Genomic DNA, 26,954 nt, shown 5'->3' with positions numbered 1-26,954 from the left:
CACTCAATCTTCACTCAATCTAAGACACACCAACCCACGCAGGCCAACAGTTTTTCAGATTTATCTTTTAGACCGAAACACCGGCCAGAATCCAATGAACATTAGCTAACTTGATTAATCAGGGTATATGCCCACTCTGCATCCTCCCTGGGGGAAATGAAATAGCTGTTTGTATACATTTGCTCCTGCTGCCTGTCCTGTGATCTTCTAGCCCCTGGAAAACAGGATGATTTTTCTGATACCAAAGTCCCCCCTTAGATGGACCATTTTCTCTGTTCCCCCGGAGCCCATGTCTCTGCCCTGTGCTGCTGACTCTTACATCCTAATCAAACCCTCCCAACTGAGCTCATGATTCCCCACCCAAACCATCTCTTCTGTGGCTGCCCCCAACCCTAAAATGAGGTATCACCTGAAAAGGTTTCTTGTTCTACACCAAGTTCTGCTTTTCTTCCTCCAGGATGTTTCTCAAAGACCCTTCCTCCTCTTTGGCTCCAAGGTCAAGGTCTAATTAAAGTTCCATTCTTTCTCCTCTACATAGATTTTTCACCAACCCCCATGCACCAGTCCCCACTCTCCCTTCCTCTTTCCCCTCTTGGTCAGAGCTCTCTGAAAACTTAGCCTGATGGTGTCAAGCCCCCCACAGCCTTCCATGGTCCTCAGCCAGGTCCTCCATCAGGCTCATCACCTGGAGCTCCCCTCACCCTCAATCTCAAACCTTACCTTCCGCCCTGCTGGCTTGGGCATTGCCTGAGGATGTGCAACCCTCACTCCCCTCTTTATCAGGGCTTGCGTGGTGCCACCTCTAAAATTATGGCTACATGTTACAATTGTCGAGTGACCTCTTCTACTCCAGGGCAGATGGTGAGCTCCCACAGGGCAGAGAGCCTTTCACACTCCTAATGCCTGGTGTGTTGTGGGTGTACAACAACGATTTGTTGTATCATGAATGGCTGACTCAATCAGTGAGGGTGGAACTGGGTGAGAGGGGGATACACCAGCATCTCCAACTTACTGGAAGTAGAACAAACCTCTCCTTGGGATGGGTGTAGATGGACCCAACCAATAAGTCTGCCCCCTGGGAAGTTACAGGGCTCAGGTCGGAGGACGGTGAAGCCCTACGTCCATACTTCACCCAGAAGTTTCTATGTGCTGTCTAAATTAAAGGCCTTAAAAAAAAAATAGTACTCACACTGCTTGTGGTTCCTTAAATTTTCCTACTTGCTGAATGTGGTACATGAGGTCCCCACCATTGACGTATTCCATGACGAAGTACAGTCGATCCTGAAGATGAAGGTTCAACATGTGAGCAGGGCTTGGTCACCGGCAGAGAGGCTTCCATTACTTTCTAGGCTGTGCTTTGCTTTCTCATTAGTTAGTAAACTGTGGGCTTCGCTGGCAGATCTGCTCAGTGGAGCCCTTCAAATTTTTTCTTCCCAAATAAAAAATAAGTAATAGACCCTACCACATGAGGGCCTCGGGAAGTATAAAGCCATTAATGTAACTCTGAAATAATGGCGCTCTGTCAACATGCCTGTCCCCATCTGGTTCCACATGCTTCCTATTACAGTAACGGCCTCAAACCCTCTTCCCTCTCTCCTGCACACAGAAGACATGTCTAAGTTAGGGATGGTGTGAAGAATCCAAGTGGGCCAATTATTTACTTTTAACTGGTGTTTCTGGTTTGCAGTGTCTGGGAGGCAAACCACAGTGCTGTAGTCGTGTGTTTCACTGGAAGCTTCCGAAAACCAATCTCGTGAGTTAGGCTGGGCTCATAAATTATAAATGCCCAACGATATTGACTGTGGGGGAAGGGACTATACATGACGAGGCTAATCAGATGTGCTGTTGCATCCATAATAGGCCCAAATATTGTTCTTCATCTTCTCTGTCACTGGTGTGTTAATTGTCAGCCCCACGGAGGGTGTACATCATTGACCCCAGTAAGTGTGCATGTTTATGAGGACATCACAGTGGGGCAGATGGGGGAAAATGGGGTTGAACAGCGAAATAGCTAACAGCACAGCACACCCAGGGGAAAGCCGACCTCTGTTCGCTTCTAGACATTTTGCTGAAGTTATTAAACATTAAAGTGTTGCACGGGGAGGGAAAAAATGATGAAGCTGGTGCTAGCAGCCAGGAAATAGCTCCGGGAGCTTCCATCTCTAGCTTTCCTGTTATGAATTTTAATTCCATCTTTATTTCCATGTTTTGTTGCTTTCTGGAGCTTCGTCAGTGTAACCAGGGTGATAGGATCCGGGCTAGGACTCGCAGACATGGGTCCCTCTCTGTTATATTGCTCTTCCCTCTTCGGCCCTACTTTGGTGCTGCCGGGAGGAGGGGGCTGTCCATGCCACCAGTGCCAGGCTGACACGCAGTGGCTGGCACCTAACTCTGCAGCCCCTTGCCTGCCCTGACACTGTGTGGTTATACTGTCATTTTGAGATTCTAAAATCCAAGAGCACTGAGGGGTCCCTCCCAAGACATTTTAAAGAGAGACGTAAAACAGAGAGTCACTTTCCGGCCAACAGAAAGTTGAAGATATTGTAATCATAACAATACTAATTATAGCTACTGATTATTGAGTCATCTCTTTAAAAAGGGCAGGCGTTGAGGAAATGGAGAGCCTGTCTTTGGGCAAGACTGATGATGGTGCCCTCGAAATGTTCGTGTTTCTTGCAGGCTGCCTGCAAGCTCCATGCCACTGCCCTGGCCCCACTACAGGCTCATCAGTGCTTTGGAACTCTTTTGTCCTCTTTTTTATTTATACTGTAAGACAGGGCTCGGCAAACTTTCTGTAAAGGGCTAAACAGGAAAGACCATGGGCTTTGTGCATCTCTTGCAACTATTCAACTCTGCCTTCACAGCCTCAGAGCCACTGTGGACGTCGGAGAATGAAGGAGCGTGGCTGTGTTCCAAGAAAATGATTCATGGACACTGAAATGTGAATTTCATCTAATTTACACGTCACAAAATAGCATTCTTTTTTTTTTTTTTTTTTACCCCTCTAACCTTTCTCAGAGCTCATGGGCTATACAAAACAGACCAGACTGCCAAGCCTGCTGTGTGCCATCAACAAGAACACACTCTTTTATGAGATCAAGTTTCCTCATGTTCCAATGCAATGCTTGGCAACTGGATCAGTAGTCTTAAAAAGCCAGGACTGTGGGTTATTTTATTGGTTTTGTATTCTTAAGTCTTAGCACACTGCTTGGTATAAAGAAAACCTTTGATCCAAATGTTTGCTGAATCAAAGAGAATTAGTGCCAAGCTTGTAAGTAGGGCACATTCCAGAGAGGGGACTCCCCAAATTTACCAGTGGCATAAGAGTGAGAGGCTGTTCCCAGGTTATGTCTTTCTCGAGCCTTTTCCACTGGAGAAGGTTGATTCAGATGCTTAGAACACTGGGTCAAGGGTGGCCCTGGAGAGACGCCCACACACCTTGTCACAGATAACATCCCCCCCAGGGTCCTTACCACTGTCTGGAAGCAGGAGTGTAGCTGTGTCAGGAATGGGGGCTTGTCAAGCAGGGCCAGGACTCGCTTCTCTACCATGGTGCACTCCACGTCATCATCTTGAATCACCACGTCCTTCTTCAGGATTTTGATAGCATACAGTTCCTCTGTGCCCTTCCTGTCAGCAAGCATTACCTGGGAGCAGACGAAAGGCAACCTGAAAGGTTCGAAGTGTATGTCTGGTAATGGGAGTGGGGAGGAACCTGGTCAGGTGGCTGTTCACCTTGTGCCAATTTATAAATGCATGATATAAACATTCACAAAGTTCCACTTTATGTGCAAATTTTGAAAGATCGCATGTCAGTGCAGATTAAATTCTTCCAGTATTGGTTAATTGAGGAGCTGTCAAGATTTGTACACAGCGTAGGCTATGGTTGCATGATGGAGCTTTTGTGGCTGCGGAAAGGAATATACCTGGTCCTCAGCATTCACCTTGAAGTGTGCACATTTTTCAGGAGCATCCTTTAGGCAAAAATGTGACTGACCTTTTTATAAGCTTCTCACGAGTCAGGAGCCAAGACAAACAAAAAGGCAGGATGGACATCACTTCCTGGATCTATCATGAGATTTGGGGCCAGAGAAGCCAAATGTAGACATATAGGTTGATCATTGAAGAAACGCAGTTCAGTGCCTCTTAATCATTACGTTTGCTTACTACAAATCACCTTGTAATTTTTAGTTGCGAAGATTATTTATTCAACCAACATGTTGGAGCACCTGCTCTGTTCTCAACCCCAAAATGGTGATGCAGAGTGAACCCTCTGTAGCTTTCTGGGTATGGTTGTTTTTAATGAAATGAAGCGGTGGGTGGGTCGGGGTAGGCAGGGGAACATCTCAGAAATGAGTACAGAGCAGGCAAATCTCAAGGGTGGTTCTGGAAACCCTAGGGAGCATGGAACTGATCCTAGCATTCTCTGGAAGCGCCCCTCCAGCTCCCTGACAACTGTCCTCTTACCTTTCCAAAACTTCCCTTCCCCAGCACCATGAGGAAATTGAAGTCTGTGAGTTTCACTCTGTCCAGGTTGTTGGAAGGTTGTCTCCTGTCTTCTGAAGGACTGATTACTTTGTTACCAGCGGGGCCAAGCTTGGCTTTCTAAACAACAAGCACACATGTGAGAACAATGTGTCATTTTTCCCAGGAAAAAGTGATAGAAAGCATTTAATTAAGCTTGAGGTCAGCTGGGAGGTGGGAGGTGGGATGGGGGCAAGAAAAGAAATCACAGGATGATGAGATATTTATTCCACAGTTGGTGGCCATGCTTACCCTAAGGGCAACATTTGCAAAGTAGAAGAAAAAAAACACCACAAAACTGCCCTTACCTATCAAGAGACAACTCTTTACATAGTTAAGCAAGAATCAAGTCATGGGATTCTGATTTTCATTCTAGGACTTCAAAGTTTACTTCTTGGTGAATGGGGTGCTTCACAATGGTTAACATAATAGAAGCAATACCCTGTGTACTGATGCTTTTCTTACTTGTAGATTTTCCTATTCTTAAATATGCATATAGTTCATTTGCATGAAGGGAACTTGTACCCTAGCAAAAAGGGAGAATATGGTCTCCTGGAGAGGAACCTCTAAACCGGCAAGCTGTGGGGATGATTTATTGCTGCTTTAAAAGGCATAGTAAGAAGAACATAAGGTTGTGGGATTTTTATTTTTTTATTTTTTTGGTTTTGTTTTTTGTTTTTAAGTCAAGAGTTGAACTCGGGAAACCTGGTTTCACGCAAAACACACAGCACCCTTTGAACCTGACGAATCCTTGCTCAGTGACCAAAAGACATTTTTATAAACCAGGCTCATGCTACACAAAAATGCTGGAAAGACCACACCCTCATTACTCTGGTTGAAGAGCTGGAGTCTGTCTCAGGTAAAAGGTGGAGGAGAGAAAGAAGGCTCGGCATAAAAAGGAAAGGCTAATGGGATCACATGGGAAGGTCTCAACAGTCAGCAAAGGAGCCCATGGAGAATCTCCCCACAGACTCTGCATGTAGAACACTTGCCTGACGGTGAGGGGACCAGTCGCTGGCCACGTCAGCTGCTGAAAGGCCAGGGTCCTGCAGTGTGGCTGAACTGCCACAGCCCTGAGCCCAAGGACAAATACTATATTGCTTTGGATACATTCTTAATGATGAGGTATGCCCTCTACCCCTTCCCCCCCCACTCTCCCACCTCCCTGGCCTTCTTCCCCAATGCAGCAGACCTAAGAGCAGCTCGGAGTTCTGGAGCAGGTGCCAGGACATCACTCGAGTCAATGTAGTTACCAAAAAGAAAGTATAGGACATAAAGAAGGCGTTCTGGGCTTTACTACGTGACCAGAGCACATCAGCATCAGTTCTTAGCTCTTAAGGGCAGATGGGAGGATCTGACATGTTTTCTTTAGCAGCAGAGAAGGCTTTGAGGAATAAACCATATTCCCTCTTAGAGCACCAGCATCCCTTCATCCCACAGTTACTGAGCGAGCATCCTGTGCCAGGCTCTGTTGAAGAGGTTTTGCATTAGCACAGGCAACCATCTCTGGATGCCCAGGCCTCACACAGTGCTCGGCACAGGGTATGCGCGCTACATCCTGGTTGAGTAAGGATATGACTCTTGAATGTGTTCATCAGATGCTGTGCTGTTGGGTGATGCTCTTCTGTGATAAAAATAACACGTTTGCATTGGGATCGAACCTCATGGCTTGAGTGCGTGCCTGGAATAACTGAGCACACCGATTTAGGTAGAGGCATTAACACATGGGGGAAAGATGGCCCTAACTTTTTTGCTTCAGAGCTGAAAGTATTTGACACTGCTATATGATTCTTCTATGGGCAGTGCCTGGTGGGACACACAGGTGAACCCAGGGGTCGTTGGATACATCGACGCTCTTCAAAGATGATAACCTGAACTGCAGTGATACGTGTATGGGCCTCCCCTTTGACAGAGAATGGGAGAAATTTTTAGACAGGCTTTTGAGAAAGAGCCAAGATATAACTGCTAATGTCACATCAGGACCCTCCCCCGCTCAACTGCAGGACCAGCCCCGTCTTCTGGAAGCTAGGGAGAAGGATCTGGCCCCGGGGGTCCCAAACAGACCAGGTTCGACCACTCGCCGCTGACACAATGCAAAGGCAGACAAATGAGGGGTGGTGAAATGAGCAAGTGATTTATTTGGGGGAGGCCAGCACCAGGAAGACAGCAGACTAGTGTCTCAAAGACTGTCTCCAAAGTGCTGAAAGCACTCCCAGGATCATGTCAGGAAGACGCAGGGCAGAGGCTGGCGGGTACATGCATGCAGCTGAACAGTGCAGGTCAAGTTGATTGCTGTCTTGGGGTCAATCACCGGGGGTCTTGCTGGCTCAGGGCATTCCTTATTGCTGGAGAGGGTAGTTTCGGTCCCCATCACGGGATGTTTTGCCCGCAGGGTCTCATGCCTGAGTTAAGAGAGAAGCTGGAAAGGAGAACTCAATCAATTAGAAGGTACGGACTGGGGTCAAAATGGAGGTAACGGACAGCAGAAGTCCTCTTTTACTTCAAACATCTGCCCCGGGAATGATTCCAAGTTGATTAACTTTCTGCTGGGTGTCGTCGAAATTGCAACGAACAATCAGGAAGTTCAAGTTTGAGATGAGAATACGGACTATGCCCCTCTATTCTGTTCTTCTTTAATAAGTTATCAGAAAGAGGCATGAGGAGATTAATTTTATCCTATCAGGAACGTCACAGTAAATTCTGGAAAGACCCCCAGACAATGGACTCCGTGCTCTGACGTCCTTGGAAGAGTTGACAAGTGTCTTCACCTGGGTGAGGCTGTGATCTTGCTGGGGCTGCTCATGAACACCTAGCTTCCATCTGAAGCACGGGGCTCCTAACCAGAGGTTCTGGACTCACGTGAATTCCTAGAGTCCCTGCTCCTTCCTCCTTTGACACTTCAGCACCACAGACGGTGGTAAGAGGGTCCATGGGCTGCTGTAGGTGACGATCTCCAGAAGAAACATTGGGCATTTTGCACACTGCCCTCACTGGGGGGCCATAATTGAGCAAAGACTGAGTTTTGGGGCTATGTTCAGTTCAGTTGTAGGGAAAAAATGTTCCCCAAAGGCATGTAAATGCAACAAAAGCATTTTTTTGCATTTGAGTGCTTCTGAACCCAACTGCAGTAGGGTCTTAGATTCCACTCGGAAATCAAGCCGTGAGGTTTGGCAGGAATGTTGACAAAGGAGTCTCCTACCCCTAGGAGGTGAAGCCGGATGGAGGAAGGACACCGGCTTCTTGCCCTGCCCGGGCAGATTCCATTCTTGTGTCTCTCTAGCCAGAAGCAGAATTGGGTTTTACGTGGCTGGGAGCGCAGGGGGTGGTCTGGAAGGAGGATGGGTCAGGCTGCCGCACTGACCGTGCTCACCGTCGGGGGGCTGGCTAGAAAGTGGCCCGGCCCAGTGGGCGAGATGGTTTCTCCCCAGCTCTCCTGGGCAGCCCTGAGATAAGAGCAGCCTGGGGGCTTCGTGCAGCTGGCTTCCACATTTCCCCTGCAGAGTATGCTTCTGGAGTCATTTCCACGCTGCCACCCGCAGGCTAGCTGCTGGATGGCACGGAGCCATCCTAATACGGAGTTTTCAAAAGCTGACAATTCCACGATATCAAAACCTCAGTGGTCTGGGCCTGACTCTGGCAGGTGTCTCGCTCAACCTGGGTCTAATAAACAGCACAGCTGGAGGAGACCGCCGGTGGCTACCCTGGCAGCTGTGCAGCGGGGGGTTGGGGGGGTGCCAAAGGGCAAGGAAGGCAGAGGCCCCCAGGAGGATGGTCTACACGGCCTCCACCTCTACTTTCAGGCAGGCTCTGACTCCGGATTCCCATCCTTCACAGCTGCTCCACCCCCCCCCACCCCCCCACCTGCCCCTTGCTGTGGGAGTATGGTCACACTCACCTGAGACTGTCCTGCCGTGTCCCCCACCACTTCCTGGGCTGACTTCTCCCCTCCTGCAGGCTTTAGCTTGCTTGTCATCTCTTCAGAGGACCCCTCCCCAAAGACTTTCTGCCAGTCTCCCTCCAGGGCCCTGTTCTCAACAGCTCCTAGGGCAACCTGTGAATACTTATGGAGTATTTAACGCTTCTTCCACGCTGTACAGCTGATCTGTCAGCAGGTCATGCCAAGTTTACCTGCAGGATGTGTTCAGAATCTGGCCTCTTCTCAGGGCCTCCTTCACTACCTCTCTCTCGAGGCGGCCCCACCTCTAGTGTCCCTACTTCCGTGACCTTCCTTTCAGTATCTTCCCTGGAGGGACCCCGTTGTACTTCCCTGGCTTCCTGTCTGCTGGACAGAGAAAGGCCAACTTGTCACAATGGAGGTGGAGGAGACCCTTGGCTATCAGTTGGGTCTCTGATCTCAGTCCCACTACTCCCCGGGCCCCCTCTGTTCCAGCCTCCAGTCTTTGGTCACCCTTCCTACAGGGGCCTCGCTATCTCGTTCATCTACAAAATCCAGCTTAAGCACCACCTCTCCATCTTCTTGCTGCTTCCTCCCTCCTGGGATTTCCAACCTGTGGCAGATGTCGTCTGTGACCAGCCCACATCCCGAGCTTTTGGCTTGGCACCCCTGTGTACATCTGAGGCTATCTGAGGGTTCTGTGGGGGCCGTGCCTGCAGGGCAAGCCTGGAGCGCCCATGTCGCTGCCCCATGAAGGGGCAGCATGTTCCATGCTGTTGCCTTAGCTTCCCAGCAGGACTGAGCTCCAGTGTGTCCACGGTGGCACCACCAGATAACTGACTTGCCCTTACCTTACCCTAGCTGGCTTCCACCCTTCCCTGGGACACAGTCCTACTTCCCCACCCCTCCATCTCTTGGGATCACTTGCCACATGAAGTCCTTGCTCCCAAAACCCTGTGGCAGATCTGACTTCTCTGGGGAGCCTAAATGAACACGTGACCTTTTTCTGAGGATTTACTGATCTTTCTCATTAGGCTGTGAGGTCCTGGAAGGCAGAGACTATCTTATTCATCTTTGTGTCTTTAGGCCGAGCACTGCACTGAGCACATAATTGTACATTCATTGAATAGCTCATTGATTGGTTGATTGGTTGATTGATTCATTCAAAATCATACATCTTCATTAAGCCCTACAGCAGAATTTGAAGAGGCCAAATCATGAACGGTACAGTCAGCTTGTAGCCAATACCAACCAGCCATCTGCCAAACGTTAATTACAGGAAAGCAGCTGTTACCAAGTATGTCATTTCAGAGGGTGCCCCTGGACACTGTGCATTTGGAGGTTCACATGTAATCGGAACTCCTTCCCTCAAACCATCACTGGTCATGCTGGGACAGCCGCAGACAAAGGCTGTGAGGGCATCCCTGCCTTTAGGGAGGTTGGCCACACACAGTGACCCTCCCCAGAGGCCACACTAGCTGGGCCAGCGAGCTGAAACCATGCCCTCAGAAGCTTCTCTGAAGGGACCTTTCTCCAGTGAGAAGTCCTGACTGCCCTAGACTTCGCTGGGATCTGACAAATGACCAACAATGAGCCTCTGGACTGTTTCTTTCTTTGAGCTTTTGAATGGGTTGTTTGGCAACTGGTCTCCTGGCAAGACAAAGAGACCTGCCCTTCTCAGCTTGCATACTGTTGACATAACGGCTTGTCCTTGTGGTGAATGTAATTCAGACTTCACCAGGAGTGCAAATAGTATGTGTCTAGGGATAAAGCTGAAGCTGATGGTCTAACTGCAGAGATTTCAGCAGACCCAAGGAGGCCTCAGAATAAGCATGCCAGCATCCTTTACGATAGCAACGCAAACACACCCTGCAGGGCCAGACACCCTGGGCTATGTGCCCAAACGGGAATTCACACCAGGAGAGGAGAAGCAAGGATGTCTCCTGAAGGCTGGTTTCCAGAGGAGGGAGCAGAGAATCAGATGGGGCTGCAGATTGAAAGCACTTAGGAGCCCACTGGTAATGCTCCTTGCTGATAAATCTCAAATCTTGAGTTCTTGCTCAGGACATGTTTTGATTCAACTCATGGGTCCTTGTGGGTGAATTTAAACACTCCACCATTTATTCCACAAATATCTGTGGGTCTGTCATGCCCCAGACACGGGACCAGATGCTGGGGAAATCAGATCAATGTGAGGTAGCCTCTCCTCCGAAGAGCCTGCAGTCCAAAGGTCCTATAGTCTATGTCCCTGTTATTCAACATGTAGTCTGTGGATCAGCTGCACTGGCATCACCTGCAGGCTGGCCAGGAATGCAGATTCCTGGGCCCCAGCCCAGATCTACGAATCAGAATATGCATTTTTTAAGAAGATCCTCAAATGATTCCCGTGCATGTTTCAGATGTGCTAGACTAAGTTCAAAGTCCCCTTAGAGTCCCTGTGACCCTCTCCACCTTCACCAGGGCAATTACCATGTAAAATCAATGGCAAATTCTAGAAAGAGCCCCAGACTTTGATTCCAAAGAGTTTAGATCAAATCTTGGCTTTACTCATTTTTGCTGTGTGACTCTGGGCAGATGATACGGCCTCTCTGAGCATCAGGTTGCTCACATGTAATACAGTGGTACTAAGACCTCTGCACCCCTGGGCTATGCTGAAGGTGAAATGAAGACTCCTTTGCAAAAACCCCCAGCGCAAGGCCTCACATCACATCCTTCACTGTGCACTTCTTTCCTTTGCCTTGAGCACTTCCCTCAGGCTCCTGGCCTCCACCTGCTCCTGGACCATGGATGAGCAGCAGCAGGTCACCTGGGTCAGGGTTCTGCTTGGCTGACTCATGGCCCAGAAACCCTGTGACTATGGATATATGTCAAGCCTGCAGACAGGCTCTGCGGGAGCTCGGGACCTGTGGGGAGGCCGTGACAGATCCCTGTGGGCTTCCATGCTTCTATGCCCTCCCAGTGTGGTAGGAGAGGAACTGGGTCTGAGCTCCAGCTGCTCTGATTTCTGGAGCATCTTCTGTAGCTCCCTCAGGGGCTAGGACCATGCAGGGAAAGACCTTGACTTCCTGTGCTCTCCCCATCAGAAAATTTCCTAATAACTGACATGCATCTCATTTTATGCCCCAGATACATTCTCTAAAAGTCCTAACAGTCTGCAATCATTGGAGGTGTTCATAAATTTAAAGGACTCCTATGGTGAGTTTCTGTAAAGCACATCATATGAAGTGAATTTGAATACCACAAATCCAAATTCTCCAAGTGTGTATGTGTGTTAAATACCTTTGCCTGAGCAGCTATATGTATGGCCAAAGGCTCTCCACATGCAGCTCCTTATTAGGGGGGCGGATTTCAAATGAAAACTGAAAACTGGATCTGTCAAACTATGGCACCAGGTGTGAGGGATTGGATGGCAGTAGGTGCTAACTAACTCTCTATTAGGCTGGACCATTTGCCGCCGCCAAGCTGTGACGATCAGACCTACAGTAATGCCAGTACCAAATGGTTTAACACAATACCAAGGATAGTCTGCAATTTGCCAATTTTGTAAAGTGATTATACACCAGCTTTTGTATGTGGGAAAACCAACAGACAATAAAGACAGGGAAGTGTGTAGTCCTGAATCGCCAGCCCCAAATACGATTATACCCTGACTGGCAATTTTTCCAAGACGTGCTAACTTATCTTCAGTAGGAATCCAAGCTCAAAGGTTTCTCTACACTAAGGAAGCAGAGTTAATCAAGTAATTCCAAATCTCTTGGTGCCATCTATTCTATAATCATAGAGACTCTAGGTAACCCTCTGAAGTATGCTGTAATACTTAACTGCAAGTCATTGTAAATTTGTACCTTTTTTGTGAATGTCTTCAATATTACATCTCCTAGCAGAACAGAAGATATGGCTTTGATGAATATATTTATCAAAGATGTTTTGCAAAGTGTAGAGAGAGGAATCTGACAACATAAGTTTCTACTTCTAAGATTCCAAGGGCAGACAGGCCAACAATGACCAAGTATGGGAGCAAGTGAATAATTGCAGATTTATTCTATAATCGTTTTTCTACCAATGAAAACGTCCTGTATTCAGGGCTTACGCAAACAATTCTGACAACGTAAGACTGATGGCATTTGGGTGCTGCTCCATAAACAGGTATATATCTTTGCCATATATAACCAAGGACCTTAGCAGAGCATCTTAGCCCTAAGGTGACTTACTCACCTACACCCACTGCAATGCTGGTTAAATCAAGAGATTTCACGAGGAGAAAACCACAAAGGAACTGAAGGCATTTTCAATGATACTGTTAACGGATTATGGCCGGCGTATTTCTAACAGCCATGAGTCATGACATCCATTACTTCCTATTCAGTAACTGGGCAACGGGTTAAGATGATGGTACCTCATGGGCATCAAAGCCTCCTGTAATCTGGAGTAAATAAAATGCCCATTGTTCTCTGGCTAAACAATTTTTTCATCCTCTGGAACATGCCAAGCATGCTTGCTGCCTGAGGGCCTTTGCACTTTCTGCTCCCTCTGACCCAGACAGGAACAAGACACGCTCCCATCTCTGCTCAGGTGATGCTTTAATGCCGAGGCTTCAACAGGGCACCTCGTCCTGTCCTTCCCATGGCATTGATTCTCTCACGCGCCTCTCACTACCTACTGTATCTTTCCCTTTCTGTCTCCCCTGCAAGCAGCACAGGCACCTTATCTGTTCTGCTCACTGATGTGCCTCCAGGACCCAAGAGAATGCCCGAGGCCACTGCTCCTCAAATATTCTTACAATGAATGGATGCATGTGTGCACTGGAAAAGACAATTACATTTAATACAAAAAATTTTTAAAAGGTAGAGTTACCATATTAAAGAGTTTTAAACAATGCTGCTTGTTAAGCAGAGTACTGGTTCATTTTAGAAAATTTCACAGACATGGATAAAATAATTTAAAAAAAGATCACTTTAAATATACACAGTTTTATCGCCCAGAGAAAATCATTGTTAACATTTTGGTGAACATTCATCTAATTCTGTTCATGTTTTCTTCTTTGAAATAAACAGAATTACACTGTTTACAACCTGTTTTATGCCTTTATAGGTAGCAAACTTTTTATTTGGAAGCATTCTTCCGCCACATGATTTTAGTGACTGTATCATATCCTGCTGTGTGGCTCTACTACAGTGTATTTAGCCATTCCTCCATTGCTGGACAGCTACGTTATTTCCAATTTTCAGTTTTCTATAACACACAGATGAACAATTTCATACCCAAAACTCTGTGCACATCCCTCGTCTCCCTAGGATGGGTTCCTGATGTGGAACTACCAGGTCCAGAGGGTGGTGCCCAAGGCCAGACACTTTAATCTGATGCTGAAATGTCAGAGAGAAATGGGGGGAACCCAGAGAGTCAAGGCAACCTGATTCCTGAAGGCAGGATCTTGATTTCTTTCAGGTCTTGTGTCTGATTTCATGGTAAGAATAGCTAATCATCCCTGCCACCCCCCCCCCCCCCCCCCCGATTCAGTCATCCAAACTACAACTCTGATCTGGAGGCATGGGGCCAGATGATTCCTCCCGTACCAGTATGCCAACACCTGCTACCTGGAGTTTTCTCCCGGGGATCACACATGACTGACAAATCTCAGGTGTGCATCGTTCATTCCTCTGCTGGCAACTGCAGGGAGTTCCTGAGACCCAGGGACCATCAGTCACAGAAGGGCCCTTGGGAAGGTCTGCCCTGCTTTTGGTGCAGGTGCAGACACTGAGGTCTAGAGAGCTAACTCCACTACCCAGGGCCATTGAGCTGTTGATGCAGTACTGGGCGGGGCACTGGGCGCGCGGGGACAAGGATGCTACTTTCCTCTGTACCGGTCCTTGAAACAGGACCCGGATCATCAGGCAAAGGATCACTCTCTTGTGCTAACAGTCACTCCATCTGGGATGTAATGTTTGCCCAACAGCCCGAGGGTCACCGAGCTTTTAGCATTTGGAAGGAAGCTGGAGAAGGGCTAACACAGGCCACCTCTGTTACAGATGAGGCAACTGGCTAAGCCATGTGCCTAACTCGGTTTCTGTCCCTGGGCTCTGAATGCAGAACTCTGATCTTTGAATTCAGTGCTCATCCTCTTCTATCAAGGGTAGGCACATGTCGTCCGTGAAGGCTTTGCAAGCTGTCTCTATTGTAACAACCCAATTCTGCCACTGAGTGTGAAAGCCACGTGGATGTGTGAATGTGGGTGTCTGTGTTCCAATGAAATCTTACTTAGAAAAACCTGCAGCAGCCGGATTTTGGCCTGTGGGCTGCAGTTTGCCTACCCTTGCCCTCTATCAAGATTTGGATTAGATTAGATTCAAACAGCACATCTGTATCTCCTTGTTGACCCACCAGAACAGCAACAATTAAGAACCTCCAATGCACTTGAATTATCTGCTCTCTTCCCATGGTGCGTGATGTGCAAACTGGGCAGGAACGTGTCATTTTGCAGCCAAACAACGTGGTGAATGAAGTACTTATATTCAGCAGAGTAGAAATTTCAGGGGAACCACATTAAGTCATTTTCTTGATAAGAAATATTTTTTGTGGACACATTCACTTAGGCTTTCGTCACTGCTGAGCAAATTCACAGGAAGCCAGCAGGCGTTGTCATGGCAACAGAGCCATAGTCTAAGGAGCAATGTGGGGCCCCTGACATCACACTATGCCCAACATGGGAAACACAAAGTGCTCGGTTCTTTTTGTCTTATTACACACCTCTAACATCTTGCTAGATATTGTGTTTCCTTTACAGCCAAACTTGTTTTCCCTCATTTCCCAGATCTGTCCACTAATTGCTGTCTCAGGCTGGCTATTCCATGGTCATCAGGCCGTATTATCTCACTTGAGAAACAGATCCTGGGAAGGCTACTGCCCTGAGTCATCCCCAGTTGCTAAGACTCTAGACGTCGGTGAGGATCTGAGGACCAAAACTTGCCCTAAATGTTTCCATTTGTAAAAAGACGGTCTCCCACCAGGGGGCTGACGCTCCACATTTGTCTGATGCCTTCCAGAAGGCATCATGTGAGGGGATGTGGCCATGGCAGGGTACCATTAGGGCATTTCTGGCACTTAGTGCTTTTTTGAAACCTATAGAACTTCTCCTGCCAGGAATATACCCCTTTGGGGTTACTACTGCACAGGCTTTATAAGTCAGCTGGGGCAGGGTCCGGAGCTGCGAGAACTTCTCGGAGCTATCACAGTGTATGATTTTCTGGACTGTCAGCAGTATTGCTTAGGAGTGGGGAGGTCTGTGCTGCTAGGAAAGTGGAGTAGATATGAACGGGCCCATGCAGGCCAGAATAGACCACTGGTGTCCCTCAGACCTAAATGTTTGGGACAAACATTTCAAGGGAAATATTTTCCCTTTCAAGGGAAAGCCTTGACTTTTTGTCTTTTTTGGCACCCTGCCATTCCATAAAACTGAGGAACAACTGGGTACAGAAAGTGGTGAGCCTAGCATCAGGTCCATCAAAAAGTAAAGAGATCCAGTCACAAGTTCCTAACGGTCTTCTGTGTCTAACTTTTCCTAGAATCTTTTATTTGCAAGTCTTGACCGCCCTCTTGTGGTCTTTATTTTCTGGAGCCACTGCATTTTGACTGGGATTTTTTTTTAGTAGAAATATGCCTAAGGTTCCCCAGTCTGCCCTGCAGAATAAAACTCCCAGATATGCTCAGATTAGACACAATTGTATGTTTCCAGCTCTACTTTATAGAAGGTGACTCTAATCTCCAATGTGAAAGCCAGGCCTCTGAGAAATGCCCACAGTATGTGCATTGATGCCAGAAGTGTGTTTTAGAGTCTCTGTGTGATTCGTGTCTTGAGAACAACTCAAGAGGTCTAGACCTAGGATTCCTGAATCTCCTCCTAGCCCTTCAACTGAGCTTAGACTTTGCAGGAAGGAAGCAGGGAAAAAGAGGCAGGGAGGGCTGCAAGGGACGGTGGAGTGGCCCCGGGGAGCCTCTGTGTTTATCTGGAAGGTAGAAACACAGAACAATCTGGGAAATTCAATTGAAAAGCCCACTGGGGAAATGTAATTTGAGCTAAATGATCGTAGAACAGCAGCTCCTGAAATCAACTGAAAAACAAAAACAAAACCCAAAATCCACAACCAAGTCCTAACTGGTAATAAAGCCCACAACCCTGGGAAAAGTTCCAGACACTTCCCTCCAACCCTGTCCAGCTGCTGCCGGAGAGGTGAGCAGGACTGGGAACCCAGCAAAGGAGGCTCCACCCTGCATCTTTATAGGAGTCAAAACAAACAAAGGATCCTTTCCCCCAAAATACTAGATACCTTTGCTCAAGTACTCAGAATTTTTATTATAAAATGTCTCTCATTGACAGCAGCATTTTGAAAGTGGATCTGAATGCAATTAAACTTAGCACAAAATTTCCATAACCACTGATTTTACCTTATCTTCACCAAGTGTTTTAAAACCACACCAGTTTTTAAAAACCCAGGGACCTAATTATAGCTCAGTGGGACACCTGGTTTCCAGGCTGGCGGCAGCTGCACTGCTCTGGGCTGCTCTCTGGGCTGCCACCCCCCAGCCCCCAGGGCAACCGGCTGACAGGGAAGCAAATGGTAAGGAGCTGGTCCACCAGATGTGGACTGGAATACCAGTTATGGCACTCTTGACTTCTCTGAGGCCTCAGCTTCTTCATCTGTGAAATGGATTGATACTCCCTGCCTCTTCCTGAGTGGGGAGACCTCCCTTCCTATAGTGATGGTGGCATCATCAGAGCTCAGTAGCTGCTGCCACACCAGAAGGGAGGTTTCCTCCAACAGGAAGCAAGCAGAGAAGGGCAGAGATAAAGCAAAGGGACATAAATGAGTTGGAGGGGGTTCCCCACTGCTCTCGGGGGACACATTTGCTGTAAGAACTGGTCTCTGGGGCAGGAGGGGCCTCGGAGGAAGAGCTTTGGGGGAAGGTGTGTATGGCTCAGATTAAGGGTTGGGGTGCAAGGAAGGGTGTTTCCTGCCAGGAAGTGGAGGGGGTAAGGTCTTGTGTCAATAAGCTAGGAAGAGCCAGTAATATTTAAATTCTTTCAATTACTGTGATCCCACCAGCACCTACAGCCTGCTGGGGCCTGGGTGGAAATGAGGGTCACAAAAGGAACACCTCTAGTAAGGAAGGAGACCATGGCTGCTTCTTGCAACCCCAGCCACCAGTTCTGTGCAAACCTGGCTGCCCACCCATGGCCACTGATGAGAGTCATGGACAGTCCTGCCTGCCTGCTTCTTCCCAGCGTGTCTGTGACCAGAGAAATCAGCCACAGACTGATTACTGACAGGTCTATTTTCAGAAAAAGCCACAAGGTGAAGATACGTTCATGAACAAGCAAGAGATGCCACTCTGCAGAGGTGTAAGTGATGCCACTCCATTTTCACTGCCTGGGTCGTGGTGAATTTCCAGCAGACAGGTGACTTGTCCTAAGACCCGTAACAAAAGGCACAGGAAACAAGAAATGTGCATCAACACAAAGCATGTTGGACAAGCAGCTTGTTGACAGCTCCTGACCCTGCTCTTCAATGAACCTCATTGCTGCGTGCAGGGTGTGACTGGGGGTGGGGTGAGGGTTGGGGAGCCAGGGTGCTATGCCTCTAATGCACAACCAGGTTTCCCAACCCAGGGGCCACAGGGCGGGGGTGGGGGTGGGGTGGGGAGCTCAGAAAACACAACAAAGGGTTCGTTTTAACTTGGCGATGGCTTCTCAGAAAACAGCTATGTTTCTTCTTCCCATGTGGGAAGACCCCTGGCGTTCAGGGTGGGCAGAGGGAGGATGCAGAGGGTAACAGCCGCAGCAGCACTTTCCCCAGCCAAGTGCTGTTCTAGCCACTTTCTCTGTTTCCTCCTTCAGTCCTCCCAGGCTGGTTATTTTTTTATTGCCCCCGTTTTAGAGATGGAGAAGCTGAGGTTAAGAGAGGTGAGCTAAGTGGCCCATGGCTTTATAGCTGGGAGGCAGGAGCTGGGATCTGAACCCAGGCAGCCCGGAGCGTCACGGCTCCACCGTGCTGCTTCCCTGCAGTGACAAGGTGGGAGCTGTGCCACCTGGGCAGGCAGGAGGGTTGGCAGTCCTGCTGAGGATGGGACAGCCACTCACTGCAGCTGGGAGGAGCCAGGGTTTACCTTCGGGGCGGGGCCAGGGAGGTGGTGGCTTCCCCCTAACTTCCTCTTCTTTTTTCCTCTCCCTTCATTTCCCTTTCCAGCCACACCCGAGCTTTGCACCAGCACCCAGCTCCTCCTACATGTTGTGAAATAGAGCCGCGCGATGTGTGTGCTATTTCTCCCTGGGATAATAGATTCTCCAACCTAAGCACAAAGACGAAAACACACCAGACAGGCAAGAGACATCTGGGTCACGGTAAGGACCCAGAGCCCCCAGTGTGAATCCACCTCATCAGAGTAGGGTGGGCCTCTGAATCAACAGGAACGACAGGTGACTTGTTTGTTTTTACATAGGAACTGTCTCCACTGTCCTGGGAATGATCAAGAGGTGTGTCTGCTGGCTCTGAGGATGCAGGATGTTTTCACCATGAGGGAGGAACCACCGGGTGGCTCGGTGTGCTCGGGTGTAGCCAACTTCTCAAGAGGTTTCTCCAGTGTGAACACATGCAGGGCACCGCGTGACAGCGTTTTTAAAAGACAAAACAACAGGAGGGCGGCCACGAGAGAAGTCTTGACAGATGCCAGTTTACACACACACGACTGTCACCACACTCTGTAAGGCTTGTGAAACCTCAGAGAATATTTTTCTTCCCTAGTTCCAGTAACTCTGGGTCACTGATCTCTTGTGGCCCCTTCAGGGGACACGTCTGTCATGTCAGATACGAGATCTACAGAGAGAAACTTGAGAAGCATTATTTACTAGATGTTTCCCTGAGTATAGGGTTTGAAAAAGAGCATGTGGTGTTGATCCTCGCTTAGGCGCAGAGGGTGGGATTTCCCCTTGCAAATTCTTCACCCAAGCATCTGAATGTTTAAATTTTTCAGGTGGTTCCGATCTGAATATGCTGTAACCATCCAGAGTGGATTTCAATTATTCACAAAGGCAATCCACTGAAAACACAGCTGGTACACAGCTCCGACCAGCTCCCCAAAAGAGAGTGGCATTGTCAGAAATGATTATGGGGAAGATTTCTGAAATAATTTACATGCATGTTGCAAAGTTCCACTTGACAGTTTGAGGGTAGAATGGTGGATTAGGTTATGACAACTGATTTGAGAAAAAATCAAGAAATGAAAAAAAGAAATGAAATAGAATGAGCAGTATTAAGCCAGGCATTGAGAACATCAGAAAAATCTGATGATTTCAGATATATTACACTACATCTTCCATATAAATGCACACATGTAGTGTAAGTACACCATATTGCTTGCATGCTTATGTAGATGTCTGTATAAAATTGAAAATGAGGCTTAGTATGTGATTGGAAATATATATTGACAGAAGAAAAAGGAAATGTGCTGTCAGTTTAAAGATGCACTCTTTCTGTTCATTTGATGCTTTAAAAATAGACTTGAACTTATCTTTTTACTCACTGATAGGAGATTTCAGTATTTCCTACTTTGTACAATCTTAAATGAGCCTACTCTGAAGACAGGGGAGGACTGTTATACTCTCTGGGTGATGCATAAGAAGCATTTTTTTTTCCTCACTGGAGGGCCACGGTCATTTGGACGGGAGCATACCGACTGGGACACAAACAAGTAGGCGTAAGGTTCAAGCCACAAGAACACACAGTGCATCCTTAAGAGTGGAGAGCATGGCTGGGGGCTCAGGCTGGGCAGCCACAAAAACCAGGGTGGACGTTTTTGTGGAAGGCAAGGTGGAAGAGAACAGAGTGGAGGAAGAACTACCTTTAGGAAGTGGACATGACATCCCTGTAAGAGACGGGAGAAGGAGAAAAACTGCTAGGTTAGTAGGGAAGATGCTACAGATACAGGAAAACAGCACCATGAGAAAAAATAAAAATCGAGCACAACACACCATAGGTTCCATTTACAGTGCAGACAGAAAGTACAGGGGAGAGACAGCCCAGGACACACGTGAGGGTCCAGGAGAGAAGGCAGGCACCGCTCCAGAGGCCCGAAAGGGGCAGCTGGACTTGGCCCTCACAGGGGTGGGAACTCTTTTTTGTATGAATGATGAAAAGACTAGCATCAAACCACATGGAGCCAAGGCCCTTCTCTTTCTCGTGACTATTTTATGTGGCCACGCGTGGCATCACATCAAATACCTCCCTGGTCATCATGGATGCTTCTTTTGCTTTTGGCTGATCCATATGATGGAGTAATGGGGGTACTTGGTTCATCCTGTGTCTGAGGTGGCACACAGCTAGTTAACTGATTTTAGACACAGGTTGCCACCCTTCAATAAATCAGAATAGAGCCAAACCCACTTACCATTAAAGCTATCCATACTAAAACCTTTTTCTTGATAATTCAGAAGACTCTTCAGTATCCTAAAGAGCCAAAGATTACTGGTAAAACCTAGGTTGGGCAGCTTGCTAACCACATTCTGGTTGCTTAGACGCCAGGTAACCAGGTTTGGCTCCCCAGATGTACTGCTTTTCATCTTTCAGCTTTTTTTAAAAAAACAAAAAAAACAAAAAAACAAAAAAAAAACATCATGACTAGATCACTTTACTTTCTCAAGTACTAATGTGAGGAAAATAAATTGAAACCATCTTAACAGAAAATTTTATACAAGGAGTCATGAGACAAATCCTAAAAGTTCATACAGAGTGCGAGTCTCCTTCTAGGAGAAAATCTGAGAAAGAGTTTGGTGTTCTGAACCCAAATTTCACAGCCTGAAAGGGTCACCACATCCCTGAGCCTGAACAGAGACAAACAGATTATGCTTTGTGCTCGGAGGGTTTTATCTCCTAAAATAGGAAACTGGCCAAATATGAACTTTCCATCTCTTTGAACAGGTACGGATAGATTAGCTTCTGTTACATCTTATAATTAGGATCCTTTAAATCTATAATCACAAATCTATTTATAATTGTTCTCAAAATAGGGCATTTTATTCCAATCCAAAAGCTCTATTTTAGGCTAGAGATCTTAATCCACATCAAGATTAAAGGCAACTAACAATAGCAACAAAAACATCCTCATTGAAATGTTGGTGTTGTTTCCAAGAACCTTAGAGGAAATTTAATTGACATTTCTCCTGCACCTTTTAAATTTTCTTTTTCTTTTTAAAGATTTTCTTTATTTATTCATGAGAGATACCCAGAGAGAGGCAGAGACACAAGCAGAGGGAGAAGTATGCGGGACTTGATCCCAAAACCCCAGGATCACGCCTTGAGCCAAAGGCAGGCACTCAACCACTGAGCCACCCAGGTGCCTCAGTCTCCTGCATCTTTCTGATAGAGTTGCCCAGTCTTTGCCTTAATACCTCTAGGTATAGAGGACTCCACATTGGCTGAGATGCCCTGAAAGGTACATGGTGTGGCTTCAGAAGGGTCCTACCTCCAACTTCCAACTGTAATAGGTCACCTTCCATAGGGAGATAAAAAATCCTTTAGCAGAGACACTTCCATACCGAGGCTGGGCAGCTTCACAGCCTTCCAGCAACCACTGGGCAGTTGCTCTTGGACTCAATCAACCTAGAAAGATCCCTAAGCCATTTTATGCTCGGATAGGACAAGCTGACCCAAATAGTTAGAAAAAAAAAATCAAGGAAAGGCTTATGAAGTGAATCTAGTTAGACACCCATAGACCCTTTCTCTCCACACATCCATGAGCACTCTGAGGGAACACATGCTGGACCTCACGCCTGGATGTTGGATGGGAGGTGAGGAAGCAGAGCACCTCTGTGCAAAGTGAAGATGGTAAATATCTGACAGCTGCCTAAATGTTAACTAATCAGTTTTCAATAATGGACACGAGAGACACTGAACTCATTGAGGTCCTGAGCAATGGCCCTCCCTGACTCCACCTGGTTGGCTTGATAAGGTAGGAAGAGAAGAGCACAATCCTTTGTCTATTAAGGCAATCGTCTTAAAGGGCAGAGACCTCATGTGTGAAACAAAACCCATCAATAAAACCGAAATAAGCACCCAGTCACCGGTTCCTGGGCCTCAATTTGGGAGCTTCCATTTTGAGTTCTCTGAGGCCACTGTGGTCCCATGTTAATGTCATGTCACGTTGCAAGAGCCATAATCTTTTCAGTAGTGAGGCTGGATCGGTGTCTCAAGAACTGGATGGAGAAACTACTAGATCTGACTTGTGTCCTGAGTCAGATGTCTGCTCATCTATGGTTTACTGGGTTCAGGCTAGAAAGAAAGTTCTTCTTCTCCTCCACTGTGAGGGTCACGAATATTACCCACAGAGTGGAGACAAAGTAAAAGATCTCACATCCCCTATTCCTACTCAGCAACGTTCTCAAGACATAGCATTCACCAGTTGGGAACTTTCAGAACTATCCATTTTTGGAACCCAAGTATGAGAAAGGAGCCAGCTGGTCCACCTCTGAGCATGACCATATTCATCACACATGTGGTTCTGTCCCAGGATAAAGGGACTTAGGTGTGAAGGAGGGAGACTCTCTGGGCTGCAGAATGGCCTCTCCCCTGGAAGACCTCCATCAGGTGAGCCATCCTCCTGTGGGCTGTCGAGGAGAGCCAAATAGGTTTAGGTTCTGAAGCATTCAGAGTAGGACTTGAGGTTCTCCAGAATGAGATGAAGGTAACAAATTTTACAGGTGTGACCAGCAAGTGAGCATCTTAGCAGGCACAAGGAAATTTTAGGCTGGTTTAAAAGGCTTAAGAATTAGATAAATATGGGTAGGCTTTGGAAAGCTTGAGGCTGAGAGTGGAGGGGAAGAGGGGAGTCTTTCCAAGGGAATGCAAGTACTAAGGAGCATGCAAGAGCATGATGTGTGCGTGAAGGGGACAGGAACGTGGTGTCACAGGGAGGGTGAATGAGAGGAAACAGGAGAGATCTGGGTCGTACTACACCTCAGCTGGACCAAGTCCTTTCTGTGCTTTTGTTTTCTCATCCATAGAGGTAATTTTAAACATCTCCCCCACTTCTGATATTCTATTATTATAAACTTTTCCTGTAAAGGCCAAACAGCACATATTTTAGGCTTTGTAGGCCATACAGTCTCTATTACAGACACTCAGCTCTGCTCTTGTAGCAGGAAAGTACCCAGTGACAATAAACCAATGAATGTGGTTGTTTCAATAAACTCTACAGACACTGGAATATGAACTTCACCTAATTTCCAAGGGTCACGAGTATCACCTTTAAAAAAAACATTTAAAATATTAAAACCATTCTTAGCTCATGGGCTGTACAAAAGCAGGTGGCTGGGTGCCAGTCCCCGTCCCATTGAACTTGGATACTGGGTGTAATGAAGTCTGTCCTCATCACCTCTACAACTGCTGGAGGATATAAATTTATTCACTCATTAGTCACCAGGTTACATCCTCTCCAATGATATTTCTCAAACTTTAAAGGGGACAGGAACCACTTGGGGATCTTGTGAAAATGCAGATTCTGACTTGGTAAAAGTCTAGGATGGGGTCTGAGAGTCTGCATTTTTTTTTTTTTTAAGTAGGCTCCATGCCCAGCATGGAGCCCAATGTGGGGCTTGAGCTCATGACCCTGAGATCAAGACCTGAGCTGAGATCAAGAGTCGGAACTTAATCGGAGGCACCAAGGGGCCCCAGAGTTTCTGCATTTTCAGTAAGCTTTCAGATGATGCTCACGCTGCTGGTCCATGTACCATACTTGGAGTTGCAAGGATCTGAAGCACTGAGTGCTCACCACTTTCTTTTTTCAGGATACCCAGGGAGTTCAGAATCCTCGGGATTGACCTCTCTAGACCCCAATTCTAATTCTTTGTAGGACATGTTCTTTGGGGAACAGCAAACAACATTATGTGTGAAGTCACTCTTATTCTAGGATTTTCTCTGTTAAGGGGCTTTAGCTGCTTCTTTGGTGCTTAGGCTAGAACCATAGGGACCTGTATCAGGGCTTAGATGCCATGTCTCTGTGCCAAGGGACATTGGCTCTACCTTCCTTTCTTCCTTTAAGTTCCTGACCTGCCAATCTCCTATGGGTGCCAGGGCCTGGGTACACATGGATAGCTGCTTTTAATATTTAATATTAGGCTTGCCCTGTTTATTGAACCAGCAACATCCACCCTTAAGGCCAACCCCATAGCTATAAACACAAGGCTTTTTATGTCATTTCAGGAATCCATTAGGATGGAACAGATAACTGGAATGTCTTTTTTTCTGGTTTCCCACCAAAGTCATTTCCATAAGAGAAATTAAACTGAAAGCATGTTGCCAATGCTAGGATATAAATGCATTCACTCTCCCTTATGGACTAATCAGAAATTCTGCGCAGTTGCTTTTGGAAGCTTTCTTTGAGTCTGCTCAGGTGAGTGGTAGTGTTAACCACTGTTGACAACGATCTAATGAATGCATGAAAAAGGTTTCCAACACTAAACCTTGTCCGATTTCAGTTTAAGATTTTGCTTCTAAGAGCTGAAATATAAAGATTAAAATATCCTTCAATGGATGTGCATTTCACAGACTTTCCCCCTTAATATCACATTGGTTCAGAAAGTAATTAAGTAAGCTATTTAGGGACCAAAATGAATAAACAACAACAACAAAAAAAAGCAGACTATATTGGGGCTCACAGATTTTGAGTCCAAAAGGTCACTGGAAAGTACTCAGGTTTCCATAGTAACAGTAGCAGGACTGATCAGATCAACAAATAGCTACAATTTATCTGAGGGTCTCCAATGAGACAGGAATGACTCCAATGAACTATTTTCTTTTTTCTCATCCAGAGAAGAACATTCTGAATTAGATAAAGTCTTCAAAGACAATAGAGGCTTTTGGAAAATCCAATTTCAGTAATAGTAAACAGGAAAATGCTTGCTCGCTCTTTCTACATATAGCCTAGTAACAGAATCTTATCAACGTTGATTTAAAAACTTTAACTACAATAGTAAGTGGATATTAATTTGTTAATAACAGGGACAATCTCAAAGCATTTCTCTGGAATAAATAAAAAGTAGATATGTGTGTGTTCTTAAGGCAATCTGCAGAATCTCTAGGGTGATGTGTCTTTCTAGCAGTTTCTGGATCTCTATTACCAATCCCATAAAAGCTTATTCTAATGGAACATGCTCATCAATTTTGGCTTGGCTTCTTTTGCTTTAGACCTCCATATGGTTCTGAGTGGTCACAAATACAAAAACTGTGAAGACGCAGACATCACAGAAGCCACTGCTAATTCTCCTTCAGATTCTGACCAATGGACATTTTGTAGAATACATTCAAAAAAGTCTTTCAAATAAAACATTTCAGCTATGGAAAGTTAGAGTCACCTTCTTTCCAAAGTATCTGTTAACATTAATGGAGCTCATGGGTTCATAGCCCTTAGGTAATACAGTTAGCATAGCCCATGAGGTAAAGCAACATTTTGTCTAGAAGGGAGGGCCCAATGAGAGTTCTGATCCTCTGTTCTCAGCTTTCTAATTACTGAATTCTCAGTGGATTTCACTGTGACTTCTGGGACTATTATTAGAAATGTGTATTATTAAATTATTAAGTAACTCAAATTTTATCCCAGCCTTGTTACATTTGTCTAATAGTTATTTGGCCATGCCAAAAATACACACACACACTCACACTTATCTGGGCCTAGCAATATACCCAGAATCTTGAGAGAATCAACTTTCTGAAATTTAGTTCTCTTGGATACAGATGATTTAGAAGCCCAGGAAAAATACATTAGAAAGTCATTGGTTTTGCATTTCAGTCCCTGTCCCATGACAAGCTATATTTCCTGGGAGGAATGTTCTAGATTAGCCCTATCCTATAGAAGCCATGTGAGCTACATATATAAATGTAAATTTCCTATGAAACTCATTACAAATTTAACCAAGTAAAACTGATTTCAACGTTTAATATTGATATATAGAAGTACATAATAATAGATTTGTTAAATACATAGTTAACCTAATATATCCAAGATATTTCAATATATAATATACAGATTATTATTAATGAAGTTACACTCTTTCCTTTTTGCTGAGTCTTTGAAATCCAGTGTGTATTTCATACTTGGTGAACATCTCAATTCAGACCGGCCACATTTTTAAGTGCTCGATAGACTCATATGGCCAATGGCTGCTGAACTGAACAGTGCAGCCCTAGAGGATTTTCAAGGTAAGGGAAAATGCAGCTATTCACTCTTTGGGATTTAAGATTACGTGATTATATAGCTGACGATATATTCAAACCACCAAAGAAGAACAGGCTTGGTTCCTATAGGCTGCCCCTATTCAACAGGCTGAAGAATTTCTGGTGTTTCTAGATCATCTGAAGATAAAGGCTGGGTATGAAGTCAGATGAAGATGGTGATGATGGTCTGTAAATGGGGAGAACTGAGGTCCTGGGGCAGAGCACAGATGACCCATGGGCAGGAGTCAGGCTGAGGGTGGCACCGGCAAAGTTGCCAACTG

General features: G+C 46.3%; 1 protein-coding gene across 2 annotated transcripts in view; it reads right to left on the bottom strand.

Annotated features, from left to right (window-relative positions):
* The window catches only part of PRKCA (protein kinase C alpha), a 395,705-nt gene that overhangs the window by 51,629 nt on the left and 317,122 nt on the right, over positions 1–26,954 (bottom strand). For both annotated transcript variants that reach the window (XM_038546804.1, XM_038546805.1), the window contains exons 9-11: positions 4,468–4,605; positions 3,474–3,647; positions 1,190–1,281 (exon numbers count right to left, since the gene is read on the bottom strand). In XM_038546804.1, coding sequence (XP_038402732.1) covers positions 1,190–1,281; positions 3,474–3,647; positions 4,468–4,605 — 404 coding nt within the window. The remainder of the gene's footprint in view (positions 1–1,189; positions 1,282–3,473; positions 3,648–4,467; positions 4,606–26,954) is intronic.

Source organism: Canis lupus, chromosome 9, assembly GCF_011100685.1.
Source record: "Canis lupus familiaris isolate Mischka breed German Shepherd chromosome 9, alternate assembly UU_Cfam_GSD_1.0, whole genome shotgun sequence".
NCBI classification, from domain to species: Eukaryota; Metazoa; Chordata; class Mammalia; order Carnivora; family Canidae; genus Canis; species Canis lupus.
This window is presented reverse-complemented; position numbering and strand designations above follow the sequence as displayed.